The 24,895-nt window shown below is 50.2% G+C and overlaps 2 protein-coding genes across 10 annotated transcripts; one reads left to right on the top strand and one right to left on the bottom strand.

The window, feature by feature from the left end:
- Nucleotides 1-24,830, bottom strand: Cntrob (centrobin, centriole duplication and spindle assembly protein). 9 transcript variants are annotated; one of them, XM_052195156.1, is made up of 20 exons: nucleotides 24,704-24,830; nucleotides 21,417-21,555; nucleotides 20,576-20,663; nucleotides 20,282-20,366; nucleotides 19,763-19,919; nucleotides 18,561-18,677; nucleotides 18,132-18,248; nucleotides 17,732-17,830; nucleotides 15,862-16,098; nucleotides 15,408-15,554; nucleotides 12,145-12,278; nucleotides 10,097-10,222; nucleotides 9,081-9,243; nucleotides 8,420-8,678; nucleotides 6,018-6,172; nucleotides 4,521-4,584; nucleotides 3,567-3,737; nucleotides 3,305-3,437; nucleotides 690-762; nucleotides 2-488 (listed from the first exon to the last, which is right to left on the bottom strand). In XM_052195156.1, the coding sequence occupies exons 3-20, from the start codon at nucleotides 20,637-20,639 to the stop codon at nucleotides 369-371; spliced, it is 2,421 nt and encodes an 806-aa protein (XP_052051116.1). In that variant the 5' UTR covers nucleotides 20,640-20,663; nucleotides 21,417-21,555; nucleotides 24,704-24,830; the 3' UTR covers nucleotides 2-368. The 9 variants fall into 9 exon arrangements, with proteins under 9 accessions (XP_052051109.1, XP_052051111.1, XP_052051114.1 ...); XM_052195149.1 differs by lacking the exon at nucleotides 24,704-24,830 and having other exon boundaries at nucleotides 1-488; nucleotides 21,408-22,611; XM_052195151.1 differs by lacking the exon at nucleotides 24,704-24,830 and having other exon boundaries at nucleotides 1-488; nucleotides 20,282-20,363; nucleotides 21,408-22,611.
- Trappc1 (trafficking protein particle complex subunit 1) lies at nucleotides 22,681-24,502 on the top strand. The gene is made up of 5 exons (XM_052195159.1): nucleotides 22,681-22,791; nucleotides 22,883-22,981; nucleotides 23,117-23,187; nucleotides 23,529-23,667; nucleotides 24,156-24,502. Exons 2-5 carry the CDS (start codon nucleotides 22,883-22,885, stop codon nucleotides 24,282-24,284), a joined length of 438 nt encoding a protein of 145 aa, XP_052051119.1. The 5' UTR covers nucleotides 22,681-22,791; the 3' UTR covers nucleotides 24,285-24,502.
- Nucleotides 24,831-24,895: the final 65 nt, after the last annotated feature.

Raw genomic sequence — 24,895 nt, 5'->3', positions numbered from 1 at the left:
TAATTTATTCTTTTATTAAAAGTTTGGGAGATTTTTTTTAATCACTAAAGTAATACATACTTATTTCAGAAAATATACAAAATACAAACTATACAAAAAGAAGAGTCAGTCATAATTCCACTACGGAGCAGCAAGCACCGCAAGCACACACTGAGCCGTAGGCCACTCAGACACCGGGTCACATGCCAGCCTCAAAGACTCCATATGCTTTCTCATAGAAAAGAAATATATTCTAAAATACCGAGACAGGATTTTTGAAGGTTTCTTCACAAAGTAGCTTCCTACAAAATCTCCATTTTCCAGATTCCTCTGACACAGACGGACAGCAGGGCACTAATTAAAATGAACGGCAGAGGAGGAGGATGGCCTCATCTCCAGATGCCGCCCCGGCTCCTCATGCCGGGACCAGGGTGCCCGCTTTTCTTCCGCGCAGGCTTTTCAGTCTTAGGGGCTGAAGCAAGGCGTCGGGGGACAGCCTGGGAGGGGATCTGAGAATGGAGAAGAAAGAAGAAGCCATCATCATATCCCCTCTCTTTCCCGTCCCACAGGGGAAAGACACGGTGTACAGAGAGGCCCCAACCAGTGAGCAGGAAGGCGAGGCGGGGAGTGAAAGAGTTAGCAAGAGCGGACCTTGAGTGGCAGGGCTAGCCGGGGGCGTGGGGAGCCCTGCTCTCCCCTGCTCCCCTCACCTCTTTCCGGGTGATCTCACCCAAACGGGAGTCTGTGTTTCTTCTGGGGACAAGCTCTCCTTGGCCATCAGTCCTGCCATAAAAATCAAGGGTATGAATGAGGACAAGGTGGGGGCAGGGACGTAATTCCCCAATTCCCTCTCTTAGGAAAGTGAGATGCCTTTAATCCCAGTTTGAAGCCAGCCTGGTCTACACAGCAAGCTCTAGGACAGCCAGGGCTACAAAGAGAAATCATGTCTCGAAGAAAGAAAAGAGAGGGGAGGGGAGGGGAGGGGAGGGGAGGGGAGGGGAGGGGAGGGGAGGGGAGGAGAGGAGAAAGAGACGGGGGAGGAGGGCAGGCAGGCAGCCAGGCAGGCAGAATGAGTCTGGGAAGATACTCAGACAGGAGAGCCCTTCTAGTCCCACAAAAACAAGAGAAAGAGAACTGGGAGGTGCAGCCCACGTGGAGGAGACTTTGTGGGATCCAATGAGTTACTCTGGATTGGATCTAAGCTTCTTAAACTGTGGTGTGGCACCACAAAATAGAGATTTAAAAAAGGAAAGGAAAAAACACAGAAACAGTTTCTGAATATGATATAATCAAAAATTAACTGAAAATCAAGCCCAAATGAGTCCAAGGTGCTGCAGTTCCGGGTGGTGTTGCTCTGAGACGCCGCTACAGCCCTGGGTCTGAACACACAGCACCCATGTTACACACCGTGCCGGCCATCACCACAGTGAACACACAGCACCCATGTTACACACCGTGCCGGCCAGCACCACAGTGAACACACAGCACCCATGTTACACACCGTGCCGGCCAGCACCACAGTGAACACACAGCACCCATGTTACACACCGTGCCGGCCAGCACCACAGTGAACACACAGCACCCATGTTACACACCGTGCCGGCCAGCACCACAGTGAACACACAGCACCCATGTTACACACCGTGCCGGCCAGCACCACAGTGAACACACAGCACCCATGTTACACACCGTGCCGGCCAGCACCACAGTGAACACACAGCACCCATGTTATACACCGTGCCGGCCATCACCACAGCGAACACACAGCACCCATGTTACACACCGTGCCGGCCATCATCACAGCGAACACACAGCACCCATGTTACACACCGTGCCGGCCATCACCACAGCGAACACACAGCACCCATGTTATACACCGTGCCGGCCATCACCACAGCGAACACACAGCACCCATGTTATACACCGTGCCGGCCATCACCACAGCGAACACACAGCACCCATGTTATACACCGTGCCAGCCATCACCACAGCGAACACACAGCACCCATGTTATACACCGTGCCGGCCATCACCACAGCGAACACACAGCACCCATGTTATACACCGTGCCGGCCATCACCACAGCGAACACACAGCACTCATGTTATACACCGTGCCGGCCATCACCACAGTGAACACACAGCACTCATGTTATACACCGTGCCGGCCATCACCACAGTGAACACACAGCACCCATGTTATACACCGTGCCAGCCATCACCACAGTGAACACTGCCTCAACACTCGGTCGGCTCTCGGGACCACTGCCCACTATGAATCATCGCCATGTTCTTACCATACATGCCGAGGGGTTTCTGCTCACATACAAACCACAGTTTAATTACAGAAAACAAAGCCTGTGCTTTTGTGCTGGGCACCCAGGTGCACGTGCATGAGGACAGACAGTCTCCAGTGTTGTTCCTCAGGAGCTATCCTCAGGAACCATTTTTATCTTTCTGAGATAGGGTCCCACTGTGTAGACTAGGTGGGCCACAAACTCAGAAATTCCTGAGTGTCTGCCTCCCAAGTGCTGGGATTAAAGATACATGCTACCATATCTAGCTATCTTAGTTTATAAAACAGGGTCTTTTATTGGCCTGAGGCTCAACAACTGGCCAGGCTGGCTCCAGGCCAGGAGCCCCGGGAGGGCAAGGGTATGCTACTGTGCCTGGCTTTTCAGTATGAGCTCTGGAATCAAACCCAGCTCCTCAGCCAGGACTGCACGCACGGTACCAGATGAGCTGTCTCTCCAACCCCGTCACTCCTCAGCATGTATCAAATCAGTGCTTCTTTGGATTGTATTCAAATGTCTGATTTGAAAAACTGTTGAGTTACTGACTTCATTTCATTAAGAAATTAAAAAAATAGAAACAAAAGCAAAACAAAACAAAAAATCACCTTAATCCTGAGCTTGGAAGGCAGAGGCAAGAGGCAGGTGGCTGAGTGTGACGTCAGCCTTGCAGTGAGCTCAGGCTAGCCAGGGTTGCACAGTGAAATTTCCTTATGATTTACTATGAGTAAATGTTTGATTTGTTTAAAAAAAAAAAAGTTCTCAGATAAATAAAAATTCTGGGATTCTGAGTTCTGAGCTTCTGGGTAGAAAGGGAAGAAAACTGAAGTATGGGCACATGGGCCGGGGCCTAAGAATAACAATTAGTAGAAAGGGAAACAGAGAGATGAGGAAATTGTAACTCTACATTTCATCCCCCACCCGCTGTGGCCCCCACGAAGGACACGACCGCACTGAGCAGATACACTGGGCCTGATCAGCTCCTAATCCCGATTCCGCGCTAGGAGCCCATCCTCTGCTCTCCCAGGCTCATACCCGCCATGTTCCAGCCTCTTCAGGTACAGTAGCAGGTCCTCAGCAGGCAGAGCACCCCAACCCCGGGCCTGGTACAGGCGTAACAGTTCAGACACTTCCATCAGCTGCCTTGGGGGGCTGAGCCCATCTGTACCTGAGCAACAAGGCAGCACCTTTAGTTAGTTACTGAGGCCTCCTCTCCCAGCCTCGTCCCATTTCCCCAGGAACCTCAGATGGCCTCCCGCATTCCCTTTCCTTCCCCTGGCACACCCCGGCTCCTTACCTCTCTCCAGGGAGCCAGTGCTGAGACCGCTGACTTGCAAGTTGGCTGAGGGGAGCTCATGGACCCTGAAGAGACTCGACGCCATGGCTAAAGGCACTTTGGTTTTGTGGACAGGAGGTGGAAGTCGGGGCACTTGAGGGGCTTCCTCCCAAGACGAGACAGCCCGAGAGCCTGGCATGAGGGGAGGGGTGCGCAATGAACACGGGGTAAGCAAAAAACCAGGCTGCGCAGGCTCTGCTCTGAGGCCCTGGGTTCAATCCCCAGCACAAATAAAATTGGGCATTGGGACACATGCCTATACACTCAATTCTTAGGGAACAAAGGCAGGGAGAGTCCAAGGTCACCTTTGACTACGTGAGATCATGTCTCAGCAGCAAAGATGACAATCCTGTTGTCCCTGGTTACATTTCTCTATGTACTATGTAGGAAAAGAATAGTTAAGTATGATATTTCAATGATCACAATGTACTTTAGCAAAACTGACTGGTCAAGGAGAACTTTTAGACTTAGTTATTTTAGGTGTTAAGGATACATTGAAAAGTACCAGAAGTAACTTTCTAACACCACCAGTTTTAATGATAAATTAACTTAGAAATGGAATCCAATTTCCAGCCAGGCACTGTGAGTCACTCCTACAAAGCCAGTGTTTGGGGACTAAGGCAGGCTAGTTGCTCTGAGTTCAAGATCAATCCGATTTGCTTAGCAAGTTTGAGGCCAGTCTGGACTACAGAATGAGATCCTATCATCAAATTCAAATAAATATGTATAATCTCTCTACTGAAAACTACTGTGAACTTGTTTCTAATTCAGGTTTGTTTTACATGGTAAGACAGGCAAAGCCCTTTGTAGGCTATGGGGCAGAGCCAAATCCTACCTCCAGCTCCTACTCCATCCCAGATCACCAATCCCCACATCTCCTTGGCAGTCCTGACCTTCTTCAGAGTTGAGACTCACCAGACTTAGGGGGCAACAGGTCAACAGAGGGGTTTTCATTGCTCTGAGGTACCGTCTCCAGCAGCTGCGGGAAGAAGGCAGGATGCTCCTTTTGAAAACTGGTAGAAAGAAACCTAGGCTCTGAGGGCAACAGAGATGACCAAGGCTAGGATCAGTGACCTAAGTTCCAGAGGAGAATTATGGACTAAGGATGAGGTAAAGAAATTGCTAAGACAAATAACTGGTCCTTAAAAAGGCCAGGAAGAGTCGGGAGGTGGTGGCACACGCCTGTAATTCCAGCACGCCTGTAATCTGGGAGGCAGAGGCAGGCGGATTTCTGAGTTCAAGGCCAGCCTGGTCTACAGAGTGAGTTCCAGGACAGCCAGGGCTACACAGAGAAACCCTGTCTCGAAAAAAAACCAAATCCAAAAAAACCAAAAAGAAAAAAATAAATAAATAAAAAAGGCCAGGAAGGGACTGTAGAGATGGCTCCATGATACCAAGCAAACATGGGGATCTGAAATTAATCCCCAACAACATCCACACAAAAGCTGCATAGCTGTGAATGATGGTTCAGCTTTTAGCCCCAGCACTGGGGAGGACAGCAGATCCCTGTGAGCTGGAGGCCAGCCTAGTTTACATAGTGAGTCACAGGACAGCCAGGGTTACATAGTGAGGCCTTCTCTTAAAAAAAAAAAAAAAAGCAAGCAAGCCAGGCATGGTGGAGGGTGGATCAGCCATTTCAAGTCTCAGCACTTTGCGGGGAAGAGGGAAGAGAGGACAGTCCTGGGTGCTCGCTGGCCAGACACTCCAGCCAGGTAGTAAACTCGAGGCTCAGTCAGAGACACTGTCTCATTTAAAAAAAAAAAAAAAAGAAAAGGAAAGAAAGAAAAAGAAAAGGCTGCTGGTTGTGGTGGTGCATGCCAGCAGGATTTGCTAAAGGAGGCAGAGATGTGAGGCCAGCCTGGATACATCTGGGACTAAACCACCAACCAAAGAGTACACATGGAGGGACCCATAACTCCAGCTGCACATGTAGCAGAGGATTACCTTATCCGGTATCAATGGGAGGGGAGCCCGTGGCCCTGTGGTGGTCCCCCGTAGGGGTATGCTAGGGTGCTGAGGCGGGAGGGGGTAGGTGTGTGGGTGGGTGAGTGAGCACTCTCATAAAAACGGGGGGATGGGGAGATGGGGGAGAGGATGGGGGGTTAACTGGGAAGGGGGATAACATTTGAAATGTAAATAAATAAAAGAACCAATAAAAAAACAAATAAAAATAGCATTGAAAAAACAATTTAGCTATAAAAGAAAATGGCTGACACTGGCTTCTGGCTCACACACTTCATGAGCATGTAGGCGCGCGCGCGCGCACACACACACTCACACACACATACACACACACACACATATTCACATACACACACATACTCACACACACACTCACACACACTCATACACACACACACATACACACTCACTCTCACACACACAGGCCAGGAAGTTACTCAGGTATAGTACCTGCTGCAAAAAATTCTTGAGGCCTTCAAGCTGAGAGGCAGGTGGCAGCCCTGCTTTTAGCGGCCCATCACCATCAGATCCAGGGTCGTCCTCAGGAAACGGGCGTTCTGCCCTGTGATCAGCAGCGAAAGCCTCCAGTGCAGAGAAGGGTCCAGCTATAAGGTGAGACAGGTACCCTGGCAGGCATGTGTGTTGTATATAAAAGAAGTCCCTCACCAAATGACCTACCAAGTGCTCCCAAAGAAAAGGTACCATTGAATGGAAGAGCAGGGACTGGAGAGACAGCTCAGTGGTTAAGAGCTCTGGGTGCTCTTCCAGAGGACCCGAGTTCAACTCCTAGCACCCACATGGTGGCTCAAACTGTCTAGAATTCCAGTTCCAGGGGGTTCAACGCCCTCTTCTGACCTCCACAGGCATACATTTGGTCCATAAACATACATGCAGTTAAAACACCCATAACACATAAATTAAAAAAAAAAAAACAAAAACCTTTAAAACAAATAAATAAATGTAAGAGGGACCACACCCAGGAAAGATGGTACCAGAGTTGAAGAGCTCTGGAGGGGAGGAGAAAGGTCCCTCCTGGGGACTGGGATGCAGCTCACCCGAGTGCTTACCTAGCAAACAGCAAGCACCACAGCACACAGAGTGGGAATGCACTCTTATAATCCCAGCATTTGAAAATCAGAGTTCAAGACCAAGTGTGGCTATCTTAATGAATCTGAGGCAAACCCCACCTCCATTTTGTGGTAGGCCTCTAAGATGGCTCAGCCAGTTAGGGCAGTTGACTGCCAAGCCTGACGACTTGAGTTTGACTCCTGGGACCCACATTTATATAAAGAGTAAATCAACCCCCATGGCTTCACATAAATATCATGGTATGTATGTGCTTATGCATACACAAATATAAAGCTAATAATGTAAAAACAAAATGAGTGTTTATGTGTGCAAGAGCACGCATGGCCAGAGAAGGGTGCTGGTCTGCTGGTCTGTCCCTAAGGAGGAATCCTTAGGGGCAGAATCTTTCACTGAACCTGGAGCTGGGCCTACATGCCCCAGTGATTCTAGTCTCTCCAACTCTGTGGTGGTTTGAATGAAAATGGCCCCCCATAGGTCCACAGGGAGTGGCACTATTAGGAGGTGTGGCCAGTGGGATTAGTCTGCCTTTGTTTCAGATGCTCAAGACACGCCCAGGGTCTCACTCTCTTCCGACCTCAAAGGTCAGGACTAGAAGTGAATTCACCTACTTCAACCAAGTAAAAAATCTCTCACAGGTATGCCCTCCATTTCTGGACTGCAGTTCATTCCTTCCAGAAGTAGTCAGGCTGACAACCAAGAACAGCTCTCATAGGCCCCACAGGCAGAGGTAACAGTGAAGGTCACACGCTGGCTTTGGCATGGCGGAGGTGCAGCGGGTGCTCCTACTCCCAAGCCTTCTCTCCAGCCAGCCAACACTTCCCTCTTCTGGTGTCCTAGGGACTGACCCCAGCACCTCACATGGGGGAAGCAAGCATTTTGCCACTGACGCAGCTCCAGCCATGGCCTTGACCTCTTATCCTCCTGCCTCCAGCTCCCAAGTGCTGGCATCACAGGCAGGAGCCCTACCCCCGGCTCCCATCTTTCTTTTCTTTTTCACAGGAGTTTGTACATCCATCCGAGGCTGGCCACAAATTCACTGTGTAGGTGCTAGAGAGGGACACATATCTGCATGCAGCAGCACACTCATACACATAAAACCATAAAAACAACTTGAACACCACCTCACTATGTAGCTGAGGATGGTCTTTAACTTCCGACCTTTTTGTTTCCATTCACTGAGTGCTGGTGTGTGCCACCAGGTCCTTTCTGCTGTGCTGGGGTTCACACATCCTATGCGAGTGTTGTATTTAGAACAAACTCCAAACCTCAGTACTCTCTTCATTCTTAAGTCACCCTGTATCAACGTGTTTCAACTACAAACAACCCTACTCATCTACGTCACAGCTCACTTATCCGGGGGTGGCCATCCATCAAAGTCAGCCCATCCAGTGGCAAGAACCCTCGAAGAGCCTGGGCGCGACTCAAGTGTGATGACTGGTCAGGGCCATACACGAGCCACGGTCATAAGGAGTGAGAACCACAGTATGGAGAGTGGGAGAGTGGGAGACTTGTGCAGAAAGAAGCAGGGGTGTAGAGTGGGGAGCACTTGCGCAGAGAGAAGTGCCACCACTGTTCCTACAGCACGCCTGCCCCCAGCCCCAGCCCCAGCCCCAGCCCCATGTATGCCTCCCTTTACTCAGTGTGTTTCTGTTCCTTGCAATTCATGACTGGTAAGACATCTAGAAACCAAAGGCCCGTGTTCCTGTCAGAGGGAACTTGGTAAGCTCTCCATGCATAAGGAGAATGCCAGTGACCTTACTCACCTGTGGGTGGAGTCACGTCAGGCTTGGGTTCCAAGGGCTGAAAGGAGTTCTGGTTCTGGAAAGAGGGTCCCAGCAGGAGGCTCAGGTCTGGGGAGGTGCTACAGAGAACAGACTGAGCTCCAGGCAGATCAGTCCTCACTTCTCGGCTTTGCTGCAGCACAGGTTTCAGGGCCACAGCCGTGGGAGGCATGGCCCAGAGCCTCCTCTCCCCCTTCTCTGGCTCCAGAGGCCCAGGGCTGGAGGGCTCAGCAAGAGGAGCCTGGCCAGGAGAGAGAGAGAGAGAGAAAGCTCACAACCTGGGAGGTTCAAAGAGACAGACTGAGCACAGACACTTGACTATGGCTATAAACTTCCTGAACTCCCTCCACAGGGAAATGGGTAGCACCTAATTTCCACCAAATTTTAAACTGGTTTCAGGGAATGCAGTCGGGTCTTCATGCTTATAAAGCAAGCCCTCTACTGACAGCACCTCCCTAGCCTCAGGACTACTTCCGGTCCTAATTTAATTAGCCATCATTCCACCAAACTACTCCCACACATTCATTCACATGTACCGGAACCCCAAAGCTATGCCCAGTGGAACAGGACATGTTTGGAGGGCTATGGCCATGGAGAAAAGGGATATTTGGGCAGGACAGCTGCTCTCTGGGGCAATGGCTACCTGAGGGTTGGGTGGCAGAAGCGTGGTGCTGAGCAGCTGGTTGGCTTCCTCCCAGTGGGCCTGCAGCATGGCCTGCAGCCGCTCCAGCAGCTCCGCCCGCTGCTCCTCCAGCTGCTGGTTACCACTCTTCAGGTCACGCACGCGAGCCTGCTCCCTTGCCAGTCTGAGGAAATGAAGAGAGGGGCCGGGGAGACGGCTCAGTTGGCAACCTGCCTGCTGTGCAAGCCTGAGGCCTGACTTAGGGCCCCACTGAGGGCAGTGAGCGGCTGGAGCACACAGGGAAGCCCGGTGCTGAGCGATCCCTGCAGGTCCCCGGAGCTCCATGGTGGGCAGGTCCAGCCAAATCGGTGAGTCTAAGCTCAGTGTCTCAAAAAACCAAGTGGAGATGGCTCAGCTGTTAAGAGCACTGACTGCTCTTCCAGAGGTCCTGAGTTCAAATCCCAGCAACCACATGGTGGCTCACAACCATCTGTAATGAGATCTGATGCCCTCTTCAGGTGTGTCTGAAGATAGTTCATAAATGAAATAAATAATTCTTTAAAAAAAAAAGAAAAAAAAAAAAAAACCAAGTGGAGGAGACATATGGTATGGCCATATCACCCACAGGAACATACACATAGTCCCCCAATTCACACACATTAAAGAGGTGACTTAGAGATTTTAAGAAAACAGAGGCTTGGACTGGTGAGATGGTTCAGTGGGTAAGCGCACCGGACTGCTCTTCTGAAGGTCCTGAGTTCAAATCCCAGCAACCACATGGTGGCTCACAACCATCCGTAATAATATCTGACACCCTCTCCTGGTGTGTCAAAGGATAGCTACAGTGTACTTACAAATAATAATAACTAAATCTTAAAAAAAAGAAAACAGAGGCTTAGGACAAGAGGCCAGGTGCAGTATCAGACGTTTGAAATAATTACGGATTTGGTTACATTAGAGGAGGCCAGATCTTCTGAAGGCTTCTCCCCGCCATCCCCAGTCTGGGCTTCCCATGGAGAGACCTGCGAGGCCAGTACCTGAGCTCATAGTCCTGAGCCACCTGCTGCTGGCGCTCCTCTCGCTCGGCCATTTCTACCTTGAACTGCGCCAGCTGGGCGGCCAGTTCCTGTTGGTGCTGTCCACTGAGTTCCTGTAGCTGCTTCCTAGAAAGGTCAAGGTGAGGGAGGGATTTAGAGCACAGACAGGAGCTAGCTACCATCAGGGGTCGGGAGCGGTAGTTCAGGGGTTAAGTGTGCTGTGTACTACTCCTACAGAGGACCTAAGTTTGGCTCCCAGCAGCACACTGAGTGGCTAATGGTGCTTGCAGCGCCTTATCCGGCCCCGCAGACATCTGTACTCACTCGCACATATCTAAACACAGATATATATGTACATACATGTAATTACAAACAAAGCCATTTTTATACCAAAAGACATTACCAATGAGAAAAAGACAGAATGTGTGTAGGTAAGGGGAGATGTGGGAAGCCCGGCTACCCAAGGCTTCTTCAGAGGCTAAACCTAATCAAAAGACAAAGTGACCATTGGTGCTGTGTCCTCGTCCAGGAGGGAGCTTGACAAGGCCGGTCCAGGGCAGGGGCGAGTGTCTCCTAAGGGAGTCAAGTTGCAGTCTCTGGGGACCCTGCTCTTCCCCGCCCTATGGTTGTCAGCGGTGGCCGAGGCGTCCTGTGCTCTCCTTGCCAGCACTGTCCGACTCAGCTCTTAGCTGAGCTTGGCTATGGACCCCTGCTCCCTGCATATATGTAGTACATATGACGCTACACTTCTGAGTACACTTGCTCGGCATAAGTCACCCACTTATACAAGACCTGCTGGTCCCATTTCTCATCCCCGGTCCTCCCACTCAGCACCTCTCCATCAGGGACCTTTACTGCTGTGGGTTCAGGTCAGGAAGACAGAGGCTGCAATCACCGGCCCAGGCACAGCACATGGACGGTAAGAACAAGCCTGAAGCCACAGGACGGACTCCCCAAAAGCAAAGACCGCTGTGAGCGTTTACAGGAAAGCAACAGACTAGCTAATCGGTGTGGTGTAGTGTGGTGTGGAGTGGTTTGGTTTGGTTTGGTTGGGTTTGGTTTGGTTGGGTTTGGTTGGGTTTGGTTGAGACAGAATCTCACTCCATAGCCCAGGCTCATCTCAAACTTGCAATCCTCCTGCCTCAGCTACCCAAGCTGGGGTTATAGGACTATAATCCATGTCCACTTGAAGATGACATAATAGAAAGCATTTCTACCAGGCATGGTGTCACATGCCTTTAGTCCCAGCTCTCAGAAGGCAGAGACAAGACAGATTTCTGTGAGTTCAGGGCCAGTCTGGCCTACAAAGTGAGACACTTTCTTTTTTTTTTTTTTTTTTTCAAGACAGGGTTTCTCTGTATAGCCCTGGCTGTCCTGGAACTCACTCTGTAGACCAGGCTAGCCTCAAACTCAGAAATCAGCCTGCCTCTGCCTCCCAGAGTGCTGGGATTACAGGCATGCACCACCACCGCCCGGCTAAAGATTTATTTATTATTATATGTAAGTACACTGTTGCTGTCTTCAGACACACAAGAAGAGAGTGTCATATCTCATTACAGACGGCTGTGAGCCACCATGTGGTTGCTGGGATGTGAATTCAGGACCTTTGGAAGAGCAATCAGTGCTCTTAACTGCTGAGCCATCTCTCCAGCCCAAGACCCTTTCTTTAAAGAGAATAACAGACCTCCCCAGCCCCCCAAAAACAAACAAAACAGCAACACTTCCAGAAGCCACGGTGAAGGAGGGTGAGAGAAAGCTGAGGTAGGAAGGAACACGGCCCCTGGAGCAGCTGTGAACGACACGCTGCAGCACTGTCCCAAAAGGAGCTGGACACATCCCTCATCGTCCACCCCTTCAGGGCGGCCATGCCCCACCTGGAGGCTGTGTGCCTGTCCATAGCACTTCACGGCAACCCTCCCAGAGGGCCGAAGACCTTAATCCACGGGACTGGCAGTGCACTGGGGTCATGCGGGGAGAGGACAAGAGGCTCTGAGCACGTGGGCAGGAAGCTCGCCCCACGGAAACACTATCTACTAAGTCCCAATTACCTGTGATGATCCCTGAGGGAGGCGGCCTGCCGCAGGCTGTTCTCTTGAGCCTCTGCCAGCCGCTCGGTCACCCGCTGCTCCAGCTGTACAGCCAGCTCTGACTCCATCTGGATCCGCTGGCTCTCATATCTGGCCTGGGAGTAAAGGAAGGTGGGATGGATGACTGTCAGCTCAATTACATCTGCGACGAGCCTTTCAAGTGTGGGAAATATAACCAAGATCGGCACCAACAACCCCTCGCCTGCCTAAAGGACCAAGAACAGGGACTCTGCCTTGGACAGGGACTCTGCCTTGGACAGGGACTCTGCCTTGGACAGGGACTCGGATTCCCTTTCTTTGCTAAACCACGAGACATATCACAGAAGCACACACAAGTGAAAATGGCTTTGGACAAAAGAAAATGGCTGAGGGAAGCGTCAAAGCAGCCTGCGAGTCTGAGGTGACAGCCTATCACCTCTACTGAGACCAGGAGGCCTCGAGAGTCCGTCCGTTCTCTCCCCTGTGCTCCCTCTCTCTCCAGAATCTGACTGCTACTTCTCGTACCAAGAGACCAGTTCTAAGCCCACAGTGGCTGTTTCTCCATCTCTGTCTCTTATGGGGTCACTGCAGCTCCTGACCCCCAGGCCACGCCTCTTGCCTAGGTGAGTTTTCCTCTGTAGGACCTCTCTCTGGTCTCTGGTTCTGACTGCTCTGCCTGCGATGGTCTGCAGCCGCACCATTTTCTCTCTTTTCTGCTATCTGCTGACATGTGGGCCAGATAATTCTAAAGTGTATATAAAAAGCTTTTGCCTCTAGGCATAGTTTTTACTAGATCTCTTAATCCCCAAATCTTTCATTTTATTCTGATCTTTTCTCTAAGCTTTAAGCCCATATACCCAAGCTAGGTGCAGTGGCTCCTGCCTGAATGCCAGTGCATGGTCGTCAGAGGCAGTAGGGTAAGGCTACTCAACTTCCACATATCAAGACCTTGTCTAAAACATAAACAGGGGGCCGGAGAGGGGGCTCAGCAGTTAAGACCACTGGCTGCTCTTTAGGAAGACATGAGTTCAATTCCCAGCACCCACTTGACAGCTCACGACTGTTTGCAACTCCAGTTCTAGGGGATCTAATACTTTCACACCAATACACATGCAGATAAATTACCAATGCATATAAAATAAAAATTATTTAAAAATAAGCAACAAACAAATAAATAAACAAAACAAAACCCCATATACCCCAAAACTTCGTAGCTGTTTTTTGTATAGACCTGGGACAGAGGCGCACCCTTGAGACCCCTGCCTCAGTGGTGCCTGGACAGACAGAGGTGCACCCTCAACACCCCTGCCTCAGTGGTGCCTAGACAGACAGAGGCGCACCCTCGAGACCCCTGCCTCAGTGGTGCTTTTCCCTGTGGAAGCCCCTGAGCTGGGAACAACACGGAGGCGTCATTCTTGGCTCGGCTTCCTTGCTTACTCCCCTCTGACTGGTCATTTAAGCCTCTTTGTGGCTCATGCACTGGCCCTCAGCAAACACTTCATATATAAAAACTGAGGCCCACGGTGGTCAGAACTAAGTCCTCCCAAGTCAGGGCTCAATGCCGTGTCCCCCGGGACTGAAACATGGCTCTCTCCGAGCAGTTCCACCACTCCAGGGAACAGCAAACTACAACTCAATTTCTGCTTCAGGCCCAAGGCCTGCTTTTTGTCATGAAGTCTGATGGGACGTAGCCACGCCCACTCACTTCCATAGCTGCTCTTGAGTTGTCACAGCAGAGTAGTTACAACTGAGAACACACCATCCACAGAGTCAAAAATATTTATGCACTGGTTCTTTGCAGAAAGTTTGCCAACCCCCTCTTTAGCAGATGATCAGAAGCTAACTAAAGTAAGTTTAGGATTCGATGTACTGTTACACCGAAGCTCTTATTTTTTAATGTGTATGGATTTTTCCGGCAGGTAGAATGTGAATTTAGTTCTGACCATTAGTTTAGTTCTGACCACTGTGGGCCTCTGTTTTCTGTGTAAAATGTTTACTAAGGTCCAATCGACAAGTTTCTGAAAGCAAGTTAAGAAGTAGAATTAAATGACCATGCTGGTGCCTGGTTCATGCCGAGACCAAGAAAGGGTGACAGATCCGGTAGAACTGGAACTACAGATGGCTGTCAGCTGCCATGTGGATGCTGGAAGCTGAGCCGGGGTCTCTTGGAAAAGCAGCCAGTGCTCTTCACTACCAAGCCATCGCTCCAGCCCTAGAAAGGGTGGTGGCGGCGGTGGTGGTAGCAGTGGTGGTGGCAGTGGCAGTGGTGGTACTGAACCTTGGGGCTCACACATGCTGAGTGCCTCTACCACTGAGCCACTGCCTGGTCTACATTTTACTTTTGGACACAGGCTTTCACTAACTTGTCTAGGCTATCCTTGACTTCACATTCACACTGAAACCTGGGCTGGGCTATAACTTGAGATCCTCCAGCCTCAGCCTTCCAAGTAGCTGGAATTATAGATTTGTGCTACCAGGCCTGGCTGAAACAAGGTTTTCAACCTAATTGTATATGATAATTTTGGTACGATTTTGAGCCAGGTTATGAGCTGTTATAGGAACTTCCCAAGTAAATAAAGTCAACATCATCCTCCTGGACCCCCCCCCCCACACACACACACACAGAGACACACATCAGCAGACGTCCCTACAGTCATCATAACGGGCTGCTTACATGGCTCGGCAGATTAAAAGGTTTAGCACATAATCCTAATAACCTGAGTTCAACTCCTCCCTGGAAGCGGGGGTGGGGGGGATGGGGGGTGGGGAGGGGAAGGAAAGAGTTGTTCTCTGACCTCTACATACGTGTCATGGTATAATCCACCCACACACATATAATCATACCACATATACAATGATAGATAAAATGTTTAAGAGATACAGTAATCACACATACAAAGCAGAATATAGCCAACTGGGGTCAGGTCTGGCAAAAACTTTCAACTTCTCAGTCAGTGAGTGCACTGACTCAGACAGTGTGGCACTGTCTCTTTAAGAACAGTATACGGCCTCTCAGATTTGAACCAGCAGAGTCTAAATGTAACAGTGAGTCAGTCAGCCCACATTGTGGGAAACTGGCTTCAGAAAGGAAATAGTGGAGTTTAAGACAGAATATTACTAAATTAACCAATAATAAGCCTCAAATGCCTGAGATGGGCGAGTCTCCCGTGATCCCCAAGTCTCTGGGGGTGCTCACACCTGCTCTCTCAGCTACAGAGCAGCCCCAAGAACCTGCTGGGGCTCACCTGGACCAAGCTCATCTCCAGCTGCAGCGCGTCTCTCTCTCTCCGGACCGTGTCCAGATCCCCCTCCAGCCGCCGCACCTCGGACTGCAGCAGGGCGAACTGCTGCTGGGCGTCCCGAGCGGCCTGGGCCTCCCTCTGGCTGTTCCCCTGCAAAGGAAAATCCAGTATTAATGCATGCCTCACCTCCTAAGTCCTGGTTACTGATTCCAAGTCACGCTCCATCTTCCCTCCTCCCGTTCATCCTACCTCTCCATTTCTGTCTAATGTCACCTTTGGCCTTTCGTGTATCTGTTGCCCCCAGATCTTCACACTGGTCCTCAACCCCAATCTTGCCTTCCATGTACAACTCTTTACTCTCTATCCTGTTCCCTATTAACCTCCATATTCTATCATCTCACCTTACTCTAATTCTCCCCCACGTTTCCACCCCAGCCCTTCCCTCTGCCTTTTCTACCTTCTCTCTTTCCAGCTGAGCCTGGCCTTCTTCCTGCAGTGCCTGAAGGCGTTCCTTCAGCTGGTGTTCCTGCTTGATCCAGGCCTGCCTTTCCTCTTGTAGAGCAACCTGCAGAGCCTCCAGCTTCCGGTGCTCACTGAGCTGCCCAGCCCTCGCCTCATCCCGCTCTTCCTGGAGGGTCTGGCACTGCTGCTGTTCCACCTCCAACCTCAGAGTCAGGGCTTGCCTTTCTTGTTCCTAAAGCACCGGGAGAAAGTCAACTTTTAGTACGCACTCGATAAACTGTGATCACTAAAGCTAAGGCTGAGTGGTTCACTGGGCTGTAATACAGTAGGTGAGATGGCTGAGTGGCTCACTGGGCTATAATGCAGTAGGTGACATCACCATCCTGCTGCTCCCCAGGAGGGAATGCACACCTGGTACAGTGAGCCCAGCAGAAGCCTAAAGCCTGAAGGCCATAGGTCCGGGGAACCTACTACTCTGGTCTTGCTAAATGGACATGATGTCCAAATGTTCCTGAAATCTTTATGTTTAAGGGCTGCAGTGATGGCTTCGTGGTTAGGAAGGTCAGCTGCTTTCCCAGGATATCTGAGTTTTATCCCCAGGACCTACATGGTGGCTCATACTTGTCTTTAACTCCAATCCCAGGAGATCTGACATCCTCTCCTGGCCTCTATACCAGGCATGCACATGGTGTGCAGACATATATGAGGGCAAAACAACCATACACATAAAGTAAAAGCACATTTTTAAAAATTCATATTTAAACACAGATTTGTGCTGTCCTCAACCTTGGCAATAAAAGTTCCAGTTTGTTCATTGGGCAACAGCTAATTTGGAAACTCAGAACTGGGTGACAGTATTACAAATAAGCAACTAAATGAGGGCCTCTATATCCACACCAAGACTCCCGCCCAAGGCTCAGGAATGTCACGAGGAGTGCAGGGAGGTGTGCTGGGAAATGCTGTCTTTTGAACATGACAAGACAGTGCACTCACGAACACAGCAGCTATGGTTACGGCAGGAGACTGGCATGTGACCAAGCCAACAGGATCAGTCAACTGACTACAGCAGTTACCCCCAAAAGAAAAGATTTGGGGTGCATTTTATCAAGACACAGTTCATATGTACAAGATTAGTAAAAAAATAAATAAAAGATACTCTATTTAAAAAGCAGGCACATCTCGCCTTTTCGCCAAGTAAAGGAACAGCAAGAAGTTAGCCGTCTGCAAGCCAGAAAGCCACCCACCCAGCACCTTGATCCTGAACTTGTAGCTATCAGAACTTTGAACATAAGGTCTCACCATATAATGCAGGTGAGACTCACAGAGATCCACCTGCCTCTGACTACCTCAAGAGTGCTGAGATTAAAGGCCTGAGACACTACATCTAGCACTTCAGATGGGTTAAACTTTGGTTTTTTTTTTTTAAAGCTTTCTTTCTTTCTTTCTTTCTTCCTTCCTTCCTTCCTTCCTTCCTTCCTTCCTTCCTTCCTTCCTTCCTTCCTTCCTTCCTTCCTTCCTTTCTTTCATGTATGTGAGTTCACTGTCGCTGTCTTCAGACACACCAGAAGAGGGCAGGGGATCCCATTACAGATGGTTGAGCCACCGTGAGGTTGCTGGGGAATTGAACTCAGGACCTCTGGAAGAGCAGTCAGTGCTCTTAACCACTGAGCCATCTCTCCAGCCTTGTTTATTGTTTTAAAAAGAATATAATTTGCAGGCTCTCCAATTTGCCTGGCAGCAGAGCTGTTTTCAGAGATTAGCGGAGCTAATGTTCTGAGGACGGGCCTGAGCACAGGGCCCAAGTGCCCGCCAATTATAAATTCATCTAGAGCAGCTCAGCCCCGGTCTCCAGGCAGCCTTCTCACCAGGGCCTCTCTTTCCCTCTGCTGTAGTCTGGCCCCCTCCTGCTCACGATTCAGGGCTTCCACGGCCTCAGAAAGGCTTTGTTCCAGGCGGGTCACTGTCTTTCAGAAAAGAAAAACACACAACAATGAGAGTGAGGAAAACACCTCTTCTTCAGAAATAATTAGCAATGGACACTTGGAAGCAGTGTTTACTAAATGACCTAGGGCACCAAAGACAAGACTGTGGGGGGAGGGGAAACAGGGAAGCCACTAGTAATATAAATCTGACAGCAGCAGCAATGGTAGAGGAAAGGGCACAAGGACAACAGCCACAAGCCACAGGCCAGGCTTTTGGGAACCCCAATACCAAGGCTACTTCTTCCTATCCAGACTCTAATGCCACCTGATGCAGGTTACCCACCTCCTGCTGCTTGCTTCTGGTGAGTTCTGCTGCCTGGCGCTCCTCCTGAAGTCCCCGCAGCACCTCTGTCCGCTCTGCCTCATGCCGATTCCAGCCCTCCACCACTCGAGCCAGAGTCTCAAGAAAGGCAAATAAAATGAAATTTCAAGGTCAATGGTTTTGCACTCTTTTCTACAAGTCACGAGCCACCTCCCTCTCTCAAGTCAGAAAACCTAACATCTTGCCCTGCTGTTCACATGCACACACACTGGTTACACAGGGCATGATGGTTCACTCCTGCAATCCCAGCACTGGGGAGGCTGAGGCAGGATGGCCATTAACAGCACAAAGGAAGATGATATGGGAGTCTGCCACCCGCCCCCACCTCCAGTGACACTGCAACAGTGCCCTCCACAGAGAGACCCGTCCACCAATGATTGCTACTGTCACCTTGTCTAGTTGTTCAATCATGAGATCTTTCTTGTGGTCAGCAGCCACAGCCACCGCTAGCTGCTGTTGCAACTCAAGCACTCGAGTCTGCAGGCTCTGAATGTGGCGCTCGCAATGCTGGAAAGAAACACGAGGCGCATGTGTGACGCTCATTCTTAGTCTGACCACAGCACTGACATTGCAGCATCCTTAGGGAGAAATGGGCTGGGGGCAGAAGAAAGCTTAGGTCCCCAAAACAGAACTGGTTTGAAAAGAAAGAATCACGAATTCTGGAGCAGGAGCCTTGAGACCCAAGACCTGCAAACCCTTTCTCCTACTAGCTCGGGAGGTGGTGGTTAGCTTCCAAGCGATTCTCTTCCCTGGGTTTCCCATCAACTGTTTGCAGAGGTGTAGCGGCAGCCCACACTGTAAAGTGTGGGAAGTTACTCCTGCTCTGAGGAGCTCACTGAACACCAACTGGGGAGCCTTTCACTCGTGGCCCAGCAGTTTACAATAATGGAGAGAGTTCCAAAGTTGACAACCAGTGACTCTGCCTTTTCTTTATTCTTGTTCATCTCTCTGTCCCCTCACACATTAAGGGTCTTATAAAGGAAAAGAATCAGCAGGGCAGTGGTGGTGCACACCTGTAATCCCAGCACTCTGGGAGGCAGAGGCAGGTGGATTTCTGAGTTCGAAGCCAGCCTGGTCTACAGAGTGAGCTCCAGGACAGCCAGGGCTACACAGAGAAACCCTGTCTCAAAAAAACCAACCAACCAAACAAACAACCAAACAAAAAAGAATCATCATATTACCAATAGCTCTAAAGCTCTGTGCAAGCCAACAAAGTTCTTATTCATTCAAAAAACACTACGGAAGGTTTTGTGTGAGGTGAGAGTCAGTACTGAAAAGGACATAGCAACAGCACTGGCCTTGGAGGAGCTTAGATTTCAGAGGAAGCAACAAGTTGTTCTCAGTGACAAGTTGTATGAAGGAGGCAGAGCTCTGATAACTCTAAGCAGCAGTGTGTGTGGTGGTGGTGGGGGTACACACTACACAGGACAGCCACTGAGGGCCTCTCTGAAGACACCCCAGCTGTCCACAGACTGTATCCACAGACACAGTCCAACTCCCAGTCTTCAGGCTTATCAATCAGACTTGCTTCTCTACCCAAGGCCACTCATTTCTAACCTTGCCACTTTCGGAAGAAAACCTTTGCCTCTCACCTTTCTGCGTGTAAGCTCTGAGTCCAGTGCGTCCCTCAGCCCCTGAAAATCTGGGGGATTGCTGGGGGGCCCTGGCCGAAGGCTGGTATAGCGGGGAAACAACTCTTCCAGTGCCTGGGCCGAGCTGGATGGAGACAGGTCTTGCAGAGGCCGGGTGCTGAGCAAGCCAGACAGAGAATGTCAGGACTGGGAACCCTTGAGAGCCACTGATCCCACGGTGGCGTCTTACATATCAGAGAACCAAAAAGCAGATACACCAACAGGACAGAGGACCCTCTGTGAGGTCCCTCCCTCCAATCACCCCACTGCAATGAGGCCTAACAACAGCAGACACAAGCTGATTCTTCTAGGAGAGGATGGGCGGAGGAGAGAGAGCCAACTACCACAGCTACTGCCCAGGTTCCAGAAGGAAGAGAGAGAAGAGCTGAAATCCAGGGGCAAGCTTCTCCACCCTCAGGATGACATCAGGGGTGACAAGTAAGGAAAGCAAGCGGGCCCCAGAACCCCAGCAGCACTCACTTGAGCAAGGTAGCCGTGCTGTCACTGTCAAAGGAGTCCTCTTCCCGTCTCTCTGAACCAGTTCCTGGAATGAGGGGATCCCCTGCTTGTAGCCCAAGAGACCCCAAAGTAAGGACCAAGTAGGAACGGTGGGCATTTAAAAAAAAAAAAAAGGCCCTTCCAGTTCTCCATGCCACAAACCTCTCCCCAGAGAATGGGCACCTTTTCTTTGTCTCCTCTCAAGAGTCCCTGCTGTCTCCTGCCCCACACCTCAGCTGTCCTCTAGTGCTCTCTCTACTTGCTGAGCTGACTTACGATAGGCAGCAGCATCACGTGAGGTATGGAGCATGGTCTGGAGCTGACCCCGAACACTTTCCATCTCAAAGATGTGCTTGGACCCATCCTAGGCGGGAGGAAAAAGAAAAGCCACAGAAGTGATATCGTAACTCAGGGTAGAAGATCCAAATGGGCCTCAGAAATCTGAGGAAGGCACTCAAACCCGGGGGTTGGGGGGGGGGCGGTGGAGGGGTGGGGATGGGGGGGTGTCTACCCTTGAACCCAAACCCCAATTGTTTACAGAAGCCAGAGGGGAGTAAGTAAAGGAAGCAGCAGGTTTAAGACAAGGCTGAAGGGATTGCTGCCAACTGAGGAGCGGATGTCCTGTCAGACACCTGGTACAGCTGTGCCTTCCGGACTCAGTCTGGAAGATCCAGCCAATCTGCATATCAGGTATCTTTTCCACCAGTACAACTATCTTCCCTGCACATGCATGTGCACACAAATCACAGGAATTCGAGCTGGCAGGACCTTCACATGAGCTGCAGCTGTCCTTAGACTCCAGTTCTCACTTGGCTCCAAGAAACCTAATCCCCACTTCTAGGACACCAAGCCACTCTACAGTGGCAGGTGTCTGTCCAAACAAAACCATGCCAAAACAAAGCAAAACTCTAGAAGTGGCATAACCTCCCAAACTATAGGCTCATGCCATTCCCTCAAAAACATCTCCTGTGAGAAGAAAGCATGAAAAACATCTATGTATTAGTGGAGATAATTTAAATCTAGTAATAGCCTCAAGCCACAGCAAAGCTAACCTGAAAGCCCATGGGCCCTAATACCTTCTAATACCCGAGAGATCTCCAAGACACACCTCTCTCACCTTTTTCTTCAAGTTGTTTTCCAATCCAACTGACAAGCTGCGACTCAGTTCTTGAGCCAAGCTGTCTAAGGCTTCGTTAGGAGGTGAGGAGGTAGAAGCTAAATACAGCTGGGCGCGGGCCGTGGCCTCTGCTTGCCGGCTGAGATGCAAAGAAGTATAGAGCTGAGAGGTCACCTCCGAGGACACCTGGTTCAACCCAGGAGGCTCTGCTGAATCGCTCAGGAGGTCCTCTGGTCGGAGAGGAGAACTGGGGCTGGGGGCTGCTGTAGCCATATGCAGTGAAGAGACAACTGGACTCAGCGGGAAACTGGGAACTCCTGGCTCAGTTCTGAGAAGAGTCCGAACTTGTGAATAAGTTCACCAAGAAGGAAGATTTGGAAGGGAGGAAGACTCTTTGGGTTCTCAACAAACGCTATCGGGGCTTTCTGGTTAAAGGAATGTCCACTGACTCCAGAGACCGTGGAGAGGGCAAATACATTCTTTCTCCCAACTCCTGGGGACGGCGAAAAGCAGATGTGTAAGGCGGAAAGTCAAGGGAATGGACAGAAGACCTGCACGCAGGGCGACTGAACCGCTGGAGTTCCTTCCTCCTAACTAGAGTGCTGGAAACTGCAAATCAGTTTCGGCATGGGTTAACCATGGTCACCTTTTTTTTACACTCAAAATATGCAAACTGAAACAGACTTCAAACCAAAGCTGGCCCAATGTCTGTCCAATTGGTTCTAGTGAAGAAAGAGGCAAGACTTCAATACCACAACACCCTCCTTCCGCCCCTACTTCATCTGTCCCACCCAGAGTCGACTTCCTTGGATTGCCCCTCTAATCCTTCCTGATAAGAAAGCTACAGCAGAGGTCCGTAGAATTCCTCCCTATCCCACCCTAAGTAATCACAATAAAAGGGGCGTGCACACACACACACACACACACACACACAGCAACCAGCTGCCTGGGATTCTCTACCGCGACCACCTGGTTCCAACTACTCTGAGCATGTTGGCCCTGGTTTGCCAAGATGAGGAGGTCTGTCCCCCAAACTATAACCTCCACAGAGAAAGACCAAAGGCCACCCCTCCTAGCGCGACACAAGCTCTCAAAACCGTTGGCAGGCTCCCGCCCACCGCTTGCAATCCCGCCTCCAACCGAATTACGTCACCCGCCCGCGAGACCAAGCTCTCCGCACATCACTGGGCTTCGGAGGCCGGGGAACGTGGGCGCGCATGCGCGCGGCATCGGCTACCACGGATTGGCTTCAGGAGAGAGGCGGGGTCTTGTAAGACTATCGGGGCGGAGTTAAGGTTCTTGAGGGTGACGCTTGTGACCCGGCTGGGCTTTAGAAACCGGAAGTAACTTGTCACCCTTATTCAGAGCAATTCCGGTGAGTCCGGGGGTGGGGTTACCACCTGGCTGAAGAACCAGGTTCTAGAGAGTTGGGTGCAAGCCATTGAGCGAGGCTCTTTATCTTGCAGATGACTGTCCACAATCTGTACCTTTTTGACCGGAATGGAGTGTGTCTACACTACAGCGAGTGGCACCGCAAGAAGCAAGCAGGGATCCCTAAGGAAGAGGTGATCGGAGGGTCCCAGCGTAACCCCAAACACATAGTCCCAGTCCAGTCCCCCTTCTCCAAATCCCAGGTCCTTCCTATTCCCATCCTGTCCCTCTCCATAACCGAGATCTAATTCTACCGCCTCTCCCTCCAGGAGTACAAGCTGATGTATGGGATGCTCTTCTCCATTCGTTCGTTTGTCAGCAAGATGTCCCCGCTAGACATGTACGGTCGTTTTGGAAGGGTGTTGAAGGGATGGCTAGCTAGCCTTGGGAACAGGAGATATTGTTTGGAATGGAAGTGGCATGTGGCCCCAAAGAGGGGAGGTGTGTCTTAGAGAAGCTGAATCTAGAAAAAGAGTCTTGAAGCTTAGCAGGAGCAGCTGCAGGGATGGTCTGAAAGTAGGGAGAGAGTGAAGGCAGCAGCAATTAAATCGGGGGGGGGGGGTTGTACTCAGTGAGTCTGCTACAAACTATCTATATGACTAGGAAGGAGCAGACCTTGAGGGCAATACAAATATTTTTTTGGGAGTGATTACACTCCTGTCCTAACACTCATTTCCGCAGGAAGGACGGCTTTCTGTCTTTCCAAACTAGCCGATACAAACTCCATTACTACGAGACTCCCACTGGAATCAAGGTTGTCATGAATACTGACTTGGGCGTGGGTCCTATCCGAGATGTTCTACACCATATCTACAGTGCGGTCAGTGTCGGCGAAGGAACCTTCTCCTCCCAGAGCCCCAGGAGTCCCTTGGGTTTCCTGTCCTAATCCTTCTGTGTTGTATCCCTGTTGAACTCAGTTTTCTCCCGAGCCTTTAGCTCTTTAAACAGTAATAGCTTCTCTAAGGAAGAGCTTGTGCAGGGTTTTGGTTTTTTTTTTTTTAATAACTCATTTCTTATTTGAATTATATGTATTATGTAGAGGGTATGTGTGCACATGAGCACAGGTGTCTGTAAAGGGCAGAAAAGAGTGACCAATCCTCTGGAGAGTTACAGGCAGTTGTGAGCTGACCAACATGGGAGCTAGGCACTGACTATCCTCTGTCAAAGCAGTAGTATGCTTTCTTAATTCCTGAGTTATCTCTCTACCCCACCCCACCCATGTATTCTTAAATTCCTGAGATTATACCAGGTTTGAGATTGAAAATGAAAAGTGTCTCAAATCAGGCTCACACACCCTCCTTTTCACAGCTGTATGTGGAGTTTGTTGTGAAGAATCCTCTGTGCCCGCTGGGACAGACCGTGCAGAGTGAGCTCTTTCGGTCCCGGCTAGACTCCTATGTCCGATCTTTGCCCTTCTTCTCTGCCCGAGCTGGCTGAAGCATCTATCTCACCCCTCAGAAGAACCTGTGACTGCCTGGGCCCATCTCACTTGTTGCAATGTGAGCCCTTCCACCTACCTGACTCCTAGAGCGTCAACCTGAAGGCCTACCACCCACTACCTTCAAGTCATAAGAATGAAGCTCACTGGAGTCTTCACCAGTTTTATCCCCTGCTTGACTCTGTGAGAAACACAGAATAAACTTTTTGTCACCCTCTGCTGCCTGAGTGTGAGTTCCTGTGCAACCCCCCCAGTGTGACTCACACAAAGATGAGCTAGGGTAGCCACACATCTTTAAAGCTTAAAAAGAGGTTTTCCTAACAGATTTCTCTTGAGCTAGATTCTTTGCTACGTTTTAGAATCTTAGCAGCAACCTTTGCTACCACTTGATAGATGTAGTATACACATCCTGTCTTACCTTTAGCTGTGACAGTGTCTCCAAATCTAGTTTTCTTGGGGAACAAAAACTCTCGAGTGCACACCACTAACCGGAAAGAAAGCTAACACGCTTCAAGTACAGAAAGCGAGAAGCCAGGTCCTAAAACGGGATGTTCTGGTCAAGGCACACTGATTATTTAAGTTCGGGAGCCTTCCGCAGGCGGAGCTTATG

The sequence above is a fragment of the Apodemus sylvaticus genome, chromosome 10 (genome assembly GCF_947179515.1).
Source record: "Apodemus sylvaticus chromosome 10, mApoSyl1.1, whole genome shotgun sequence".
Lineage (NCBI taxonomy): Eukaryota > Metazoa > Chordata > Mammalia > Rodentia > Muridae > Apodemus > Apodemus sylvaticus.
Note: the sequence above shows the minus strand (reverse complement) of the source record. Positions and strands in the feature narration are given on the sequence as shown.